Here is a 19,098-nt window from a genome sequence, read left to right on the forward strand (position 1 = left end):
AGTAACAGAGCTGAGATCTGAATCCAAGTTTGCCTAATCCTTAAGTGTTTTTAATAATTAACTTTCTTTTTTATTTTTTTTAATTTATTTATTTTTTGACAGGCAGAGTGGGCAGTGAGAGAGAGAGACAGAGAGAAAGGTCTTCCTTTTGCCGTTGGTTCACCCTCCAAAGGCTGCCGCAGCCAGCACGCTGCGACCGGCGCACCGCGCTGATCCGATGGCAGGAGCCAGGTACTTCTCCTGGTCTCTCATGGGGTGCAGGGCCCAAGCACTTGGGCCATCCTCCACTGCACTCCCTGGCCACAGCAGAGAGCTGGCCTGGAAGAGGGGCAACCGGGACAGAATCCAGTGCCCCAACCGGGACTAGAACCCGGTGTGCCGGCGCCGCTAGGCGGAGGATTAGCCTAGTGAGCCGCGGTGCCAGCCAATAATTAACTTTCAATCCTCAAATATCAACCGGAACTTCATGGTTTCTGGGGTGCCTTTAGAGTCCTAGAGACCTATTACATATAGGAACATATAAAGGAATGGTTATGAACAGACACTATTAGATATACTACCCCAATGTACATGCTGTACCAAATATCAAACCAAATAAAGAGTAATTTTGTAAACCATAAGAAGTCCAAACTTTTGGGCAAGAAAAGTCTTACATTGATATTTTCTAATTGTAGTAGATGTACTGTATAATATGACTTCACATCTTCTGACAAGAGCTTCACACTGAATCCTGTTTCTTTAAACAGCATCTCTCGGTCATCTGTTGGCCAGTACTGTGCACATTTAACCTAAATTTAAAAATATGTATTTTTTTTTAGTTTATAGATACTGTGAAACCATAAAAAATTTACAAGCACACCTCACACATACATGCTATGTTTTTTAAGTACGCAAACCTAAGAATAGTTATCACAATATTCAATACTAAAGAGTATTTTAATAAGATTAACACTTTATGAAGCTTTCTAAAATAACTTATAAACTAAGAAGTTAGATATTAAGTTCATAAAGATGAATTTGTCATTTTCTTTTTTTAAAAAATATTTATCTATTTATTTATTTGAGAGGCAGAGGCAGAGAGGAGTCTTCTATTCGCTGGTTCACTTTGCTTCACTCCCCAAATGGCTGAAACAGCCAGGGTTGTTTCAAAGCCAGGAACCAGGAGCCAGGAGCTTCATCCAGATCTCCCATGTGGATTCTGCTGCTTTCCCAGGAGCATTAGCGGAGCTGCATCTGAAGTGGAGCAGCCGAGACTTGAACCAGCACTATATAGGATGCCAGTGCTCAGCAGCTTAACCTACTTATACCACAGTGCTGGCCCTGAATTTGTCATTTTCAAAGTATAATAACCTATATTTTAACATCATATAACATTCATTTTCTATGTCTAAGAGAATAAAACTCTTGCCACAATCTTATCTTCAAACAATACTGAAAATGCTTTATTTTACAAGCATTTTCTACAAATACCTATGAATCTGCTACTAAATGTCGAGAAATGATATTGCCTTTTTACTAAAATTGAATTAGGGGAGAGCAACAGAAAAGGCCCCTTTACCTTCAGCTGTTGTACAGGTGAATATCCCTTTCCCAAAATGCTTGAAACCAGAAATGTCCTGGATGTTTTATTTTTTTTTTTATTTTGGAATATTTGCTTATACATAGTAAGATAATTTGGGAACAGGTGGGACTCAAGTCTAAATACAAAATTCATTTATGTTTCATATATACCTTATACACACAATCTGGAGGCAATTTTTTTTTTTTTTTTTTTTTTTTTGACAGGCAGAGTGGACAGTGAGAGAGAGAGACAGAGAGAAAGGTCTTCCTTTTGCCGTTGGTTCACCCTCCAATGGCCGCCGCTGCAGCCGGCGCACCGCGCTGATCCTGGCAGGAGCCAGGAGCCAGGTGCTTTTCCTGGTCTCCCATGGGGTGCAGGGCCCAAGCACCTGGGCCATCCTCCACTGCACTCCCTGGCCATAGCAGAGAGCTGGCCTGGAAGAGGGGCGACCGGGACAGAATCCGGCGCCCCAACCGGGACTAGAACCCGGTGTGCCGGCGCCGCAAGGTGGAGGATTAGCCTATTGAGCCACGGCGCCGGCCTGGAGGCAATTTTAATACATTATTTTTAGTGTTTTTTAAAAAGTATGTATGTACATATGTATGTATGTATGTATGTATGTATTTATTTATAAGGCAGAGTATGAGAGATGGAGAGAGAGACAGGGAGACAAAGAGACAGAGAATGCGAGTGGTAGGATGCCTGTGGGTGGTAGAGACCTGAGTATCTGGGCCATCATCTGCAGCCTTCCCAGGGATATTAGCTGGAAGCTGGATAAAAAGTGGAATGGCTGGGGCTCAAAATAACACTGATATGAATGCCAGTGTTGCAAGTGGTAGCTTAATCTGCTGAGCCACACACCAGTCTTGTGTGCCTGCATTTTGACTATAACCTGTCATATTAGATCAGGAATATTAATTTTCCACTTGTGGAATCATGTTAGCACTCAAAAATATTTGCATTTGGGTGGGTATTTCACATAGTGGTTTAAATGGTGCTTGGGACACCCACATCCCATATCAGTGTCTGGGTTTGACTCCCAGTTCCACTTTTTTTTTTTTTTTTTGAAAGGCAGAGTGGACAGTGAGAGAGAGACAGACAGAGAGAAAGGTCTTCCTTTTGCCGTTGGTTCACCCTCCAATGGCCGCCGCGGCCGGTGCACTGCGGCCGGCACACCGCGCCGATCCGATGGCAGGAGCCAGGTACTTATCCTGGTCTCCAATGGGGTGCAGGGCCCAAGCACTTGGGCCATCCTCCACTGCACTCCCTGGCCACAGCAGAGAGCTGGCCTGGAAGACGGGCAACCGGGACAGAATCCGGTGCCCCGACCGGGACTAGAACCCGGTGTGCTGGCGCCGCTAGGCAGAGGATTAGCCTAGTGAGCCGCGGCGCCGGCCCAGTTCCACTCTTGATACCAGATTCCTGCTAATGTACTCCCTGGGAGATAGCAGGTGATGGCTCAAGCATTTGGGTCTTGGCCACCCACATGGGAGACCGGCACTGAGCTCTTGGATCCTGGCTTTGGCCTGGTGTAGCCCAGACTACTGAAGGTATTTGGGGAATGGAGGATCTTTATCTATCTGTGTCTCTCTGCCTTTTGAGGAAAAAAAATCAGATTTTGGAGTATTTCAGATTTTTTATTTTTTGGATTAGAGATTCTCAACCTGTATTTGCCACAAATACTAATATGGAATTCAATTTTTGGACAAAAAAAAATCAGCTTCCCAAAAGTCAAACTATGAAGCCACCAGACAGAGATAAGGTGAAATAGTCATTTCATGAGGAAACAATACCAGGAAAACATCCTTTTAAAAAACAGCCAGTTCTCATCCTCCTCTGACTCCTATAAGAAATGAAAATGCCTCCAAAACAAATAAACACTATGGACTAATACTTCAAAAGCTGGTAAAAACCATTTAAAATTATTTAAAATTTAAAAAAATATTTTGATTTTTATTTGAAAAGCAGAGATGGGGAGGAGAGGGAGAGAGAGAATTTTTTTCTATGTGCTGATTCAGTCCTCCAAATGTCTATAACAGCTGGGGCTGAGCAAGGCCAAAACCAAGAGCCTGGAACTCACTCTGGGTCTCCAACATAGGTGACAAGTGAGTGAGCTATCACTGGCTGCCTCCCAAGGTACACACAGGCAGGAAACTGGATCAGAAATGGAGCCAGAATTTAAACCAGGCACTCCAATACGGAATATGTGCATCCCAGCAGTTGTCTTAACTGCTGTGCCAAATGTCCACCCCCTTGAAATTTTTTTTAACTGATACAAGAAGGGGCCAGAGTTGTGGTACAGTTGGTTAAACCATCGCCTGTGATGCTGGCATCCCACATAGGAGCCAGTTCATGTCCCAGCTGCTCTACTTCCAATCCACCTAACTGCTAATGGCCTAAAAAGCAGTGGAAGATGGCCCAAGAGCTTGGGCCCTGGCACTCAAATGGGAGGCCTAGAGGAGGCTGCTGGCCACTGTGTACATCTGGAGAATGAACCAGTGGATGGGAGATATCTCTCTGACTTAAAAAAAAAAAAAAAAAAAAAAAGATGCAAGAAGTAAAAAAAAAAATAAATAAGAATTATAATGTCTCAGAAACAAGGTGATAGAAAACAGAAAAGAACAACAAACAGGACACACTGATTCAGAAATGAAGATTAACTATAAGGACAAGAATGAATAAATGTAACAGACATGCTTTAAGTGAAAAAGGAGGGAATTTTTAAAGTAAAATACAAATGAAGAGAGAGATGAACAGGATTAGAGAAAATGTGACAAAAACAAAGACAGGCAGGGAAAATCCACTTGTATAATAAGAGGACACAAAGAACAGCAACAAAACAAGTAAGAGAACAGAAAAGTTCAGTTTTTTTCTGTTAAAATAAAAAAAAAAAGGAATGAAGGAAGGGAGAGTTGAGGGAGGGAAGAGAAGAAATGTGAAAACACATATTGAAAGACCACACCACACACTTGGAAAAAATCAGGATGACCAACAGTGAGACATATTTTGGTAAAATTAATAGTATGTGAGGGGCTGGCGTTGAGGCATAACAAGTAAAGCTGCTGTCTGCAATGCTGGAATCTCATATGGGCATCGGTTCAAGATCTGGCTGTTCCACTTCCAATCCAGCTCCCTGATAATGCTCCTGGAAAAGCAGTGGAAGATGGCCCAAATCACTGGGCCTCTGCATTTTCAGGGAAGCCTGAGATGAAGCTCCTGGCTCCTGGCTTTGGCCTGACCCAGCCCTGGCCGTTGCGGCCATTTAGGGAGTGAACTAGCATATGGAAGATCAACCTCTCTGTCTCTCCCTCTCTGTAATCTGACTTTCAAATAAATAAATAAATCTTGAAAAATAAATTTGGAGATACAGTATGTGGAGAAAAGGGGGGAAAATCCATTGAGTAGTGTAGGCAAAAAGAACAAGAGACTTAAACCTCACTAGAGAATGAGTTTTAGTTGGAACAAATGCAGAGACAGCAACAAAGCTTAGTAATGAATATTAAATACATACAGATGGCCCTCAGTATCCCTGAGTTCCATATCTTGGTTTCTACCAAGGACTAAGTATTTGGGGGAAAATACTGCATCTGTACATGTATAGCCTTTTTTGAATTTATAATAATACTGCATTGCTACTGAGCAATACAGTATAATGACTATTTATACAGTACTATTTATACAGAACTGTATTAGGTTTTTTTTTATTTTCATTTATTTATTTATTTATTTATTTATTTATTTTTGACAGGCAGAGTGGACAGTGAGAGAGAGAGAGAGAGAAAGGTCTTCCTTTGCCATTGGTTCACCCCCCAAATGGCCGCCGTGGCCGGTGCGCTGCAACCGGCGCACCACGCTGATCCGATGGCAGGAGCCAGGTGCTTCTTCTGGTCTCCCATGGGGTGCAGGGCCCAAGCACTTGGGCCATCCTCCACTGCACTCCCTGGCCACAGCAGAGAGCTGGCCTGGAAGAGGGGCAACCGGGACAGAATCCGGCGCCCCAAGACGGAGGATTAGCCTAGTGAGCCGCGGCGCCGGCCCTGTATTAGGTATTATGAATAATCTAGAGAGTGTATTTGTTACCAGCCTGGGGCCAGTCAGGGTGGCAATCTCCACTTGGGTAGGACAGCAAGGGGCTACAGGACTTTGTCTTAGAACTCACTGCTGGACTTCCAAAGCCCAACAATGGGCAAATTCTAATCACTTCTGTTCTGAGGCTAGTGTCCATTGACAGTCTCTGGGATCAATCAGACACCTGCACCCTCATAAAACAGATTCGTTTTGGTACATATCGCCACCAGCCTCCAGTAAGCCTGGTATGAAGGCTGCACAAGGCCTGGTGACTATGAGACCTAGTTTTAAGCCACCCAAGGTCTACCTAAGTAGCTGAGGGGCTGCCTCTATCTCCCCTCCTACAACCGTAACTGTATTCAGACAGCAAGGAATCACAGGACTGTTTTGGAACAGAGCCTCTGGACTGGTTTTAGTGCCCAGCAGAGTTCCGTGGTCATACACCAGGCATTATCATCAGTGGCTAAAAGGTACAGCATCAGGCTATGAGCCCATTTCATTGGCAGACAGGTCCTATGCCAGGCTTTTCTGTTCTTGGTGGGTAGTAGACTCCAAATGGCATTTATGGACATAGCACATAACCTGAGCCTACCATAGGCTAGAAATAGGCTTGCAGGGACAGACTACCCTTTTCAGATTATCCTTTTTTGCCTAAAAAGTCATACTGAACTGAACACACCACTGGCAGATTTGAAACAAGTCTGAGTTTGAGGAGCTTTCTAAGACTGAATGGGAGTGGGAGGGCAGCAGTGTGGCGCCGGCATCTGATATGGGCACCAGTTTGTGTCCTGATGCTCTTCTGATCTATGTCTCTGCTTATGGCCTGGGAAAGCAGTGGAGAATGGTCCAAGTGCTTGGGCCCCTGCATCCACGTGGGAGACCAAGAAGAAGCTAAGAAGCTCCTAGCTGCTGGCTTCAGATCAGCCCAGATCCAATCGTTGCAGCCATCGGGGGAAATGAAGCAGCAGATGGAAGACCTTTCTGTCTCTCTCCCTCTCTCTGTAACTTTGCCTCTCAAATTAAAAAGAAAAAACAGCCAGGCAATACTGAAAGATGTCAAATGTAACATAAAAAATCCAAAATGTGCTACAAGTATTGTGGCACAGATTAAACTGCTGCTAGAGACACTCGCATTCCATACTCGAGTGTCTGATTTGAGTCCTCAAGTACTCTATCGCTAACTCCCTGTTTACACACCTGGGAAGGCAGCAGATGATGACAGCCCTACTGTTGCAGGTATTCAGGGAGTGAACCAGCAAATGAAAGAACTCCGTTTCTGTCTCTCCCTCTCTGCCTTTAAAATATATAAATTTTTTTTTTAAAAATTGAAAATGTAGGGAGAAATGGAGCACAGCTATAAAGTGTTTTAATAGGATATATATTATGCATTTTTGTCTTTCCTTATTTCAATATAGCTTCTTATAGCCAAGTTTCCTGGTAACCACAAAGAAAGAACCTTTAACAGATTACCAAAATAAAGCAAGAAATCAAAGTACACCAGTAAAGAAAAATCACTTAACCACAAATGAAGATTGTAAGAGCGCAAGAAAGAAAGAAATTACAATAAAAATGCAAAACATGTATTAAATTGACAGTGGCAAGCCTTAGATGTCAATAATTATGTTAAATGTCAATGAACTAAATTTTCCAATTAAAAGATACAGAATGACCAAATGAATTAAAAATAGAACCCAACTATACACTGCTTACAAGAAACTCACTTTACCTGTAAGGACACAAACAGACTAAAAGTGAAGGATATAGCAAGACAAATTACACATGAATGGAACCCAAAAGAAAGCAGGAATAGCCATACTTTTATCAGATAAAACATTTTAAATCAAAAGCAGTAAAGAGAGTCTGGGAAGGTTATTATAATGATAAAAAGTTTAATCCAGGGCGCCACGGCTCACTAGGCTAATCCTCCGCCTAGCGGCGCCGGCACACCAGGTTCTAGTCCCGGTCGGGGTGCCGGATTCTGTCCCGGTTGCCCGTCTTTCAGGCCAGCTCTCTGCTGTGGCCAGGGAGTGCAGTGGAGGATGGCCCAAGTGCTTGGGCCCTGCACCCCATGGGAGACCAGGAAAAGCACCTGGCTCCTGGCTCCTGCCATTGGATCAGCGCGGTGCGCTGGCCGCAGCGCGCTGGCCGTGGCGGCCATTGGAGGGTGAACCAACGGCAAAGGAAGACCTTTCTCTCTGTCTCTCTCTCTCACTGTCCACTCTGACTGTCAAAAAAAAAAAAAAAAAAAGTTTAATCCAGCAAGTAGAAATAACATGTAAGTACATATATACCCAATACTGAAGCACCCAAATAGAAGTAAATATTAATACATCTAAAGGGAGAGACAGACTCCAATAGTATGGGACTTTTAACACCCCACTTTCAGGAACAGACAGATCATACAGACAGAAAATCAACAAAGAAACAGCAGAGTTAAAATGTATCCTTGATCAGCTGGACCTAACACATCTATAGAATCTTCCATCCAATAGCTACAGAAAACATTCCTCTCAAGGCACATGGAACATTTTCCAGGATAGCTCATATGGTAAGTTACAAAACAAATCTCAACAAATTTACAGAAAAAAAATAGAAATTATAGAGTATGTTTTCTGATCACAATCCAATAAAGCTAGAAATCAATAACAAGAAAAACTGTAGATACTATAGAAATTAAACAACTTACTCTCAAGAAATAAAGATTAAGGAGGAAACTATAAAATTTCTTGAAACAATTGAAATCAGAAACACAACACAGTAACATCTATGGGATAGAGCTAAAGTACAAAGAGAGAAATTTATAGGGATCAATCCCTGCATTAGGGGAATAAAAAAAAAAAAAACAGATCTCAAAAACATATCATTGCACCTCAGGAAAAAAGAAAAACAAGAACAAATCAAATTCAAAATTGATAGACTGAGGCTGGCTCTGCGGTATACTAGGCTAATCCTCTGCCTGCGGCGCCGGCACCCCAGGGTTCTAACCCCGGTTGGGGCACCGGATTCTGTCCCAGTTGCTCCTCTTCCAGTCCAGCTCTGCTGTGGCCCAGGAGTGCAGTGGAGGATGGCCCAGGTCCTTGGACCCTGCACCCGCATGGGAGACCAGGAAGAAGCACCTGGCTCCTGGCTTTGGATCGGCCCAGTGTGCCAGCCGCAACGCGCCGGCCAGGCCATAACAGCCACTTGGGGGGTGAGCCAACTTTGGGGATGAGCCAACGGAAAAAGGAAGATCTTTCTGTCTCTCTCTGTCTAACTCTACCTGTCAAAAACAAAACAAAACAAAATTGGTAGACTGAAATAATAAGGCTCAGAGTATAAAAATTATGTAGAGACTAAAAACAAAATAGATATGAAGAGCCAGTTCTTTGAAAATTCATGGACACACAAACCTTACCAAGATTAAATCATAAGAAAAAAAAAATATGGAAAACAGACCAGTAATGACTAGTGACTGAATCAATAACAATCGCTTAGCCCAGGACGAGATGGCTTCATTAGCTAAATTCAACAAAAATTTTTTAAAAGTAGAATTAAATCCTTCTTAAATTATTTAAAAAATGAGAAGAGGAAAAAATTCTCCCAAATTTATTCAATGAGCCCAGCACTACCTTGATACCAAAACCAGATAAGGACACAATAAAAACATAAAGCTGCAGACCAATATCCTTGATGAATATAGATACCAAAATCCTCAGCAAAATACTAGCAAACTGATTCCAACACTGCAATAAAAAGACCATTCACCATGATCAGTGGGATTCATCCCAGGGATGCAAGAATTGTTCAATAAACACAAATTAGTAAATATGATACACAACAACAGAACGGACAACAGAATCCTATGATCATCTCAACAGATGCAGAACATCTGATAAAATTCAACATTCCTTCATGATAAAAAAACTTATCAAAATAGGTACAGAAGGAACATACTCCTATACTTTATATGCATACATATGGAATGTACCTCTACATATAAAAGGCCTACATTTAACAAGCCAACAACTAACATCATACTGAATGGGAAAAGCTGAAGCCCTCTCACTAACATGTGGAGCAAGACAAGGATGTTCCCTTTCGCCACCTGTATTCAACATAGACCTGAAAGTCCTAGCTAGAGCAACAAGGCAAGAGAAAAAAATTAAAGGGTTGGCCAGCGCCAAGGCTCACTTGGCTAATCCTCTGCCTGTGGCGCCAGCATCCCGGGTGCTAGTTCTGGTTGGGGCACCAGATTCTGTCCCGGTTGCTCCTCTTCCAGGCCAGCTCTCTGCTGTGGCCCAGGAAGGCAGTGGAGGATGGCCCAAGTGCCTGGGTCCTGCACCCACATGTGAGACCAGGAGAAGCACCTGGCTCCTGGCTTCGGATCAATGCAGCACACCAGCCATAGCGGCCATTTGGGGGGTGAACCAACGGGAAAAAGGAAGACCTTTCTCTCTGTCTCTAACTTTGCCTGTCAAAAAAAAAGAAAAAAAATTTTTATATTTCTTTGAAAGGCAGAGTTAGAGAGAGAGAGAGAGAGAGTCTTCCATCCACTGGTTCACTCTCCAATTGGCCACAATGGCCAGAGATGCGCTGATCCAAAGCCAGGAGCCAGTAACATCTTACCAGGTCTCCCATGTGGGTGCATGGGCCTGCTTTCCCAGGCCATAGCAGGGAGCTGGATTGGAAGAGGAGCAGCCGGAACTCTAACCGGTACCCATATGGGATGCCAGCACTGCAGGCGGTGGCTTTACCTGCTACGCCACAGCACTGGCCCCTACACTGTGCTTTCAATCCAGCTTCCTGCTAATGTACCTAAGTGGCAGTGAATGATGACCCAACTATTTGGTTGGGTGACCTAAATGGAATTCTTTGTTTCTGGTTCAGCTTGGCCCAGCCCTGACTGTTGTGGGCATCTGGAGAGTGAACCAGCAGATCAAAGATCTTCCATCCCCCACATCCTTCCTCTGATTCTCCCCATGCCTTTCAAATAAATAAATACACACACACACACACACTCACTCTCTCTCTCTCTCTCTCTCTCATACTTTTTAAAATGAGTATTGCTGTGGCATAGCAAGTAAAGCCACTGCCTGCAACACTAGCATCCCTCGTGGATGCCATTTTGTAGCCTAGCTGTTCCACTTTTGATCCAGCTCCCTGCTAATGGCCTGAGAAAGACAATGAAAGATGGCCCAAGTACTTGGGACCCTGCCATCCATGTGGGAGACCCTGAAGAAGCTCCTGGCTCTGGCCTGGCCCGGCCCAACTCTGACCATTGCAGCTATCTGGGGAGTAAAGCAATGGATGGAAGGTCACTTTCTTTCTGTGTCTCTCCCTCTCTCTCTGTTAACTTTGCCTTTCAAATAAATAAATACATCTTTAAAAAAGCATAGTGTTATATACCAGTAGTCAATCATCTAAAAAAGAAATCAGGAAAGCAATCCCACCTCCAATAGCTATACAATAAAATACTTGGGAATAATAAATTTAGTCAGAGGTGGAAGATTTTGATATTGAAAAGTATAATAATCACTAATGCAAGGAAATGGAAAGACATCCCCTATTCATAGATTGGGAGAATCAACATCATTAAATCGTATACACTACCCAAAGCGATTTACAGATTCAATACAATCCTTATCAAAATCCCAGTGACACTATAAAAAACAATAAAAAACACTACTAAAATTCGTATGGAATTGTGAAAGACTCCAAACAACTGAACAGATTTTGGGCAAAAAAGAACAATGCAGGACACATTATATTATCTGGTTTTAAACTATATTACAAAGCTACATTAATTAAAACAGCATGGTAGTGGCATTAAAAACAGAGCCATAGGGGCCGGCCTTGTGGCATAGTAGGTTAAGCTTCCACCTGCAACACTGGCATCCCATATGGGCACCGGTTGAAGACCAACTGCTCCACTCCAATCCGGCTCCCTGCTAGTGGCCTGGGAGAGCAGCAAAAGATGACCCAAGTGCTTGGAAGCCTGCTATCTACATGGGAGACCCAGATGAAGCTCCTAACCCTGGCTTCAGATGGACCCAGCTTCGGCTGTTGTGGCCATTTGGGGAGTAAATCATTAGATGGAAGAGCTCTCTCTTTTGTCTCTTACTTTCTCTGTAACTCTGCCTTTCAAATAAATAAATAAATAAATCTTAAAAAAATATATACCAATGGACAATGATATTAATATAATGTATACTTCTCCATTAAAAGAAAAATCTTGAAGATACAATTTTGGATGCTTTCACTATAAAGAAATGTTAAACTCTTGAAATGTTAAGTATATTTATCTTGATTGGATATTACAGAATGTATACATGTAATGAAACATCACCTAGTATCCCTTAAATATGCACAATTTTTACATGTCAGTTAATGGGTTTTTTTTTAAATAAAGGTGGACATGTTACAAAAGGTTAAGCTGCAGCATGAGATTCATGCATCCCATATTGGAGTGCCTGGTTCAAGTCCTGACTACTCCACGCTTCCAATCCAGCTTCATGTTAATGCATCTGGGAGACAATAGTGACAGCCCAAGTTTGTGGGATCCTGCCACCCTTGTGGGAGATCTGGATGGAGTTCTTGGCTCAAGGTTTCAGCCTGGTGATGCCTGTTGTAGGCATCTGTGGGAGTGAACTAGCAGATAGAAGATCTCTGTATCTGTGTGTCTGTCCCACTTACTCTGTCATTCTGCCTTTCAAATAAATATTAAAAATTTTTTTGTTCATTTACTTGAAAGAGCTACAGAGAGAAAGAGAGAGAGAGATCTTCCATCTGCTCATTCATTCCCCAGATGGGCTGCAAAGGCCAGTGCTTCTGGCAGGGGCCAAACACTTGAGCCATAATCTGCTGCTTTCTCCCAGGTCAACAGCACAGAGCTGGATAGGAAGTGGAAGCAGCTGGGACACAAACCAGCACTCACATGGGTAGCCAGTTATAGCCGGCAACTTCACCTGCTACACTGCAACACCAGCCCTAAAGAAATAAATATATGTAAATATAAATATATATATATATAAGGCTTTTTAATGAGAAATAATAGTAGGTATTGTAGTGCAGTGGGTTTAAATTGCTGCTTTGGATTCCTGCATCCCATTCAGTGCTAGAGTCCCAGCTGTTCCTTGTTTCCAATCCAGCTTCCTGCTAATGTACCTGGAAGGCAGTGGATGATGTCTAAAGCACTGAGGTCAGTCTCTGCCACCCATGTGGGAGACCTGGAAGGAGTTTCTGGCTCCTGGCTTAAGCCTGGCCCAGTCCCAGCAATTGTGGGCATTTGGGATGTGAACCAGCAGATCAAAAATCTCCCTCTCGGGGCCGGCACTGTGGCATAGTGGGTAAAGCCATTGCCTGCAGTGCCGGCATCCCATATGGGCGCCGGTTCGAGTCCCAGCTGCTCCACTTGCGATCCCGCTCTCTGCTATGGCCTGGGAAAACAGTAGAAGGTGGCCCAAGTCCTTGGGCCCCTGCAACCCACATGGGAGACCCGGAAGAAGCTCCTGGCTCCTGGCTTTGTATCAGCACAGCTCCAGCCATTGTGGCCAATTGGGGAGTGAACCAGTGGATGGAAGACCTCTCTCTCTCTCTCTGCCTCTTCTCTCTCTGTGTAACTGACTTCCAAATAAATAAAAAAAATCTAAAAAAAAAAAAAAAATCTCCCTCTCCTTCCTTACTTTCCTCTCTCCATCTCCATCATTTAGCCTTTCAAATAAATAAAATCTTTTTAAAAAATAGAGATAGAGAGCAAGCAAGCAAGCCAAAGCCCTTTAGAGAAATGGCTGGTTCCATATTTGGGGCAAAAAGAGTTCAGATGAGCTTAAAGTTTTGTCACCATTCTAGATAGCAAGAAAGCTAATAAACACTCTTAAATTTGTATTAAATAGATGCAGAGCCCAATCTAAAGAGATTTCTGGTAGCTAATGAAGGGATGATTTGACTACCAATAAGGATAATAACTGCAAAGGAGTGAAATTAATCAAATGTTTAAATCTGTAATAATTCACACCTTCCTGCTTCTCCCCATTCAAAAAGCTTTTTCAGGTTACTAATGGATGATCTGTTAAGGATCCTAAGGAATCAACTTTACTGTGAAAATCAGTTTTCCTATACTGTATGTAACCGGTCAACTTATCGAATAAGGAAGTGTCTCTATAGAATTATTTCAACAAAATTGAAGGACTGAATTAGGGTATCACCATTTGTAACTAATGAATTGAGGAGCTAAACGCTGACAAACAGTAGCTGCTAAAGTCAATAAAACAAAGATAATCAGACACTATGAGACTCTTGATAAACATAACACTTATGAAGCAATATTCCCCAAAAAGAATTAAACCTGAATCTTACTAAGTATTTGGATCCACCCATCAAAAAAATTGGTAAATTCTGGTGGCAGTCTTACCTTATTATTATGCTAGCTGTATTCCAAAATTAAAGGAATAAAACTTACAAATCATCTAGTTTGCAATGCTGCTCAAACTGACAATTTCAGCATCACTTTAATGGAGACCATGAAGAACCAGTGTAAATACAATGCTGACACTGCTGGAAATTCTAGCATGTCAGTGCCACTTCACATTAAAAAATCTGTACCATCACTGAAAACCAGCAACTCTAAATTTAGAAAAAAGTAAGAATTAGGATCTGAAGATCAGTACAAGATCCTAAAGCTATCATTAAAAAAAAAAAAAGATTCACTTATTTATTTGAAAGATTACAGGGAGACAGAGAACTTCCATCCGCTGGTACACTCCCCAGAAAGCTGCAATGGCCAAGGCTGTGCCAGGCCGAAGCCAGGAACCAGCAGCTTCACCTGGGTCTCCCAAGTAGGTGGCAGGTGCCCAAACACTTGGACCATCTTCTGCTTTTCCCAGGCCATTAGCAGGGAGTATACTGAAAGTGGTACAGCTGGGATACAAACTGGCACCCATTTGGGGTGCAGTTTTATCCATTATGCCACAATGCTGGCCCCTCATAAAACAATCATTTAAACATTTTTAGAATTTTCCAAGATTTTGGTAATAAGTGACAGAGATTCTAATAAAGTCTAAGGACTCCACAGACCTATGAACCACTACTAGTCAGTATTTATTCTATTATATTTATATGCTGGAGATTAAAGTAAGAAAGGAAAAGGATGTATTAGTTCTTCTGATGACCAGCTTCAGCAAGCAAACGTCAAAACTAATGAATGAACATCCCACAACAATGACATCTTTTTAAACAAATGATTCTATGAAGTACACTAAATTGTAACTAGTCAATATTACTCACCGATTCTTTCTCTACAGTTCGGTTTAGCATGACAACTGCTTTGGTCTTTTGCTGCCAAACCATGAGCCAGAAGTGGCAACACGTATTAGGAAGTGGACCCTGGAAGAACAGAGAAGATGGAGTAGATGATTTTGATTTTGGGTTATAAATGGTCAATACTGACTTTTACAAGTGGTCTTTAAAAAATTTATGAAAATATATATATATATTTTGACAAAACTATACATGGATTTCAAAATTTCTGTGCATCAAAAATAAACACCTTTTAATTTAAGTTTCCCAGTAACTTTTTGTACGAAAATTTTTCATTTATTCTACTTGAAAAGTAAAGAGAGATCTTCCATCCAATGGTTTACTCTTCAAATGCTCACAACAGCTGGGGCTGGGCCAGGCCAACAATGCTGGAGCCAGGAGCTCAGCCTGGTTCTGCTATGTGGGTGGCAAGAAACCAAGTAGTTGAGCCATCACTGCTGCCTCCCAAGGAGTACAAGAGCAGGAAGTTGGATCAGGTGGACTCAAGCCACTCTAATATGGAATGAAGGTGTATCAAGTTCTGAAAAATACCTGCCCCTCCACGAACTTTTTTTTAATGATTTATTTATTTATTTACTTGAATGGCAGAGAGAGAGAGAATCAATCTTTCTTCTGCTGGTTACTCCTCCAAAAGACTGTAACGGCCAGGACAGGGCCAGACTGAAGACAGGAGCTTCTTCCAGGTCTCTCACATGAGTGGTAGGGACCCAAGCACTTGAGCCATCTTCCACAACTTTTCTGGGCACACTAGCAAGGAGCTGGATCAGAAGTAGAGCAGCCGGCACCGTGGCTCACTAGGCTAATCCTCCGCCTGCGGTGCCTGCACCCCGGGTTCTAGTCCCGGTTAGGGTGCTGGATTCTGTTCCGGTTGCTCCTCTTCCAGTCCAGCTCTCTGTTGTGGCTCAGGAAGGCAGTGGAGGATGGCCCTGCACATGCATGGGAGACCAGAAGGAAGCACCTGGCTCCTAGCTTCAGATCGGAGGTGAACCAATGAAGGAAGACCTCTCTCTCTCTCTCTCTCTCTCTCTCTCTCTCTCTCTCTCTCTAACTATGCCTGTCAAAAAAAATCAAACAAACAAAACACAGGGCCATGCTGTGGTGCAGGTTTACGCCCTGGCCTGAAGCGCCAGCATCACATATGGGCGCCCGTTCTAGTCCCGGCTGCTCCTCTTCCACTCCAGCTCTCTGCTATGGCCTGGGAAAGCAGTGGAAGATGGTCCAAGTGCTTGGGCCCTGCACCCACATGGGAGACCTGGAAGAAGCTCCTGGCTCCTGGCTTTGGATCGGCACAGCTCCAGCCACTGCATCCATCTAGGGAGTGAACCATCAGACGGAAGACTCTGCCTCTCCTCTCTCTGTGTAACTCTGACTTTCAAATAAAATAAAACCAAAAGTTACAGTACAGGCAAGACTCTGCCCTAAAGAGAGTAGTTAACTTGGGATTTTGCATCTGATACTGTCCCTATTCACACTTTGCTTTTGTAGCAACAGCCGGGACACCAGATACAAAATTATGAGTGGGAGTATCTGGTGGGTCATGTTCTAGCTGTAAAGGAGGTAGGAGGCAAAGGAAATTTTATCTCCTTCATCTTCTATAGCAGAGAGGCCCTGCTTCCCAAGGATCATGGAAGTTCCATGGGAAAAAAGGAAGTTTGCACTTGTGAAATTAACAACAAATTTTGAAATGTAAGTACTAGTTTTTAAAAAATGTTCTGGAGGTCAGGGCTGTGGCATACTAGGTTAAGCCTCTGCCTGTGGTGGTTTGAGTCAAGGCTGCTCCACTTCTGATCCAGCTCCCTGCTAATGGCCTGGGAAAGCAGTGGAAGATGGCCCAAGTGCTTAGGCACCTGCACCCATGTAGGAGACCTTGAAGAAGCTCCTGGCTCCTGACTTCAGATCTGCTCAACTCCGACCACTACAGACATCTGGAGAGTGAGTCAGCAGACAGAAGACATCACTCTCTCTATCCCTCTCAAATAAATATATCTTTAACAAAAAAGTTACAAATATGAATAAGAAAAACTTCAAACATTCCAGAAAGGTAGAAAATCAATTCTTGAGAGTAGCCATTGCCAATGATATAATCTATCTAACTTTAACCAGTTCGTCACAGACTTTTCAGTCAATGTCATTAAAATAAGGTTGCATGCTCACATCTATCGTCATGTTTGTTATATTATGTTAACTCTCCATCAAGGTATCTGACCACGCAGTAGAACACACTTTGAAATCTCTACTATGAGAGTCAGCGCTGTGGCACAGTGGGTAAAGCTGCCGCCTGCAGTGCCGGCATCCCATGTAGGCACTGGTTAGAGTCCTGGCTTGCTCCATTTTGATCCAGCTCTCTGCTATGGCCTGGGAAAGCAGTAGAAGATGGCTCAAGTACTTAGGCCCCAGCACCCATGTGGGCACAGCTCTGGCCGTTGCAGCCAGTCGGGGAGGGAACCAGCAGATGGAAGACCTCTCTCTCTCTCTGCCTCTCCTCTCTGTTTAATTCTGACTTTCAAATAAAAAACAAGTATTTTTTTAAAAAAATCTACTATGCAGATAAAAAGTGGTGGATGATTGTTGCTTGGGAGTAGGGGGTGGCACAGACTGCATTTCTGCCATTGAATATAACATCATTCATGGGCCATACAAAATTATCAACTTAAAAGTAAGCCTGGTGGCTGGTGCTGTGGGGTAGCAGGTAAAGCCGCCCGCCGCCTGCGGTGCCTGCATCCCATATGGGCGCCGGTTCAAGTCCTGGCTGCTCCACTTCCAATCCAGCTCTCTGCTGTGGCCTGGGAAAGCAGTGGAAGATAGCTGAAGTCCTTGGGCCCCTGCACCCACGTGGGAGACCCAGAAGCTCCTGGCTTCGGATCAGCACAGCTCCGGCCATTGCGGCCAATTGGGAAGTGAATCAGCAGATGGAAGACCTCACTCTCTCTCTCTTTGCCTCTTCTCTCTCTGTGTAACTCCAACTTTCAAATAAATAAATAAATCTTTAAAAAAATAGAAAGTAAAATGAAAAATATGTTGGGCTCAAATTTTTTTTTTTTTAAAGTAAGTCTGCTATAGGCCGGCGCCACAGCTCACTAGGCTAATTCTCCGCCTAGCGGCGCCGGCACACCAGGTTCTAGTCCCTGTCGGGGCGCCGGATTCTGTCCCAGTTGCCCCTCTTCCAGGCCAGCTCTCTGCTGTGGCCCGGGAAGGCAGTGGAGGATGGCCCAAGTACTTGGGCCCTGCACCCCATGGGAGACCAGGAGAAGTACCTGGCTCCTGCCATCGGATCAGCGCGGTGCGCCGGCAGCAGCGTGCCGGCCGCAGCGGCCACTGGAGGGTGAACCAATGGCAAAGGAAGACCTTTCTCTCTGTCTCTTTCTCTCACTGTCCACTCTGCCTGTCAAAAAACAAAATAAAAAAATTTAAAAAAAGTAAGTCTGCTATAGATTTGTTGAATTTCAAGTCCTGCCTACCAAATGATTCTGCAAGGCTTAAACAACCCCTGAGCTGAACATTCACCATCCTTGCTCTTTTTTTTTTTTTAATTTTCATCTATTCCCAATTTTTGCAAGTCTTTTTTTAAATATAACTCTGTTTAATATTTTTTTAAACTTTTATTTCGTAAATATAAATTTCCAAAGTAGAGTTTATGGATTACAATGTTTTTTTCTCCTGAAAGGTCAGAGTTACACAGAGCGAGGAGAGGCAGAGAGAGAGGTCTTCCATCTGACGGTTCACTCCCCAATTGGCTGCAACAGCTGGAGCTGGCCGTTCCCAAGCCAGGAGCCAAGAGCTAGGAGCTTCTTTCGGGTCTCCCAGGCGGGTGCAGGGGCCCAATGACTTGGGCCATCTTCTACTGCTTTCCCAGGCCATAGTAGAGAGCTGGATCGGAAGTGGAGCAGCCAGGACTTGAACCGGCGCCCATACGGGATGCCAGCGCTTCAGGCCAGGGCATTAACCTGCTGAGCCACAGCGCTGGCCCCGCATCCTTGCTCTTTTGTTTTTGTTTTTTCCATCCCTGCTTTAGAATTACCTTTCCCTAGTGGATGCTTGGAGTATCTTCCCATATGTATGAGGGCACTTTAAAAAGTTCATGGACTATTGAAATAAAAGATGTTTTGGTACAAAAATTTTGAAATAAATGCACAGAGGAGTCTTCAAAAAGTTCATGGAGAGGCAAGCATCTGGCA

At 43.4% G+C, this 19,098-nt stretch overlaps 1 protein-coding gene across 7 annotated transcripts in view; it reads right to left on the reverse strand.

Annotated features, from left to right (window-relative positions):
• PTPN2 (protein tyrosine phosphatase non-receptor type 2) overlaps nucleotides 1-19,098 on the reverse strand; it is a 111,526-nt gene that overhangs the window by 31,609 nt on the left and 60,819 nt on the right. For 5 of the 7 annotated variants that reach the window (XM_089305379.1, XM_002713523.6, XM_089305378.1 and 2 more), the window contains 2 exons: nucleotides 14,891-14,989; nucleotides 654-788 (listed from right to left, as the gene is read on the reverse strand). In XM_089305379.1, the coding sequence (XP_089161505.1) occupies nucleotides 654-788; nucleotides 14,891-14,953 (198 nt within the window). In that variant the 5' untranslated portion in view covers nucleotides 14,954-14,989. The remainder of the gene's footprint in view (nucleotides 1-653; nucleotides 789-14,890; nucleotides 14,990-19,098) is intronic. The other 2 variants (XM_070050527.2, XM_070050525.2) reach the window with 1 other exon arrangement.

Source organism: Oryctolagus cuniculus, chromosome 10, assembly GCF_051225735.1.
Source record: "Oryctolagus cuniculus isolate XC-2025 breed Fujian yellow rabbit chromosome 10, ASM5122573v1, whole genome shotgun sequence".
In the NCBI taxonomy this organism is placed as follows: Eukaryota; Metazoa; Chordata; class Mammalia; order Lagomorpha; family Leporidae; genus Oryctolagus; species Oryctolagus cuniculus.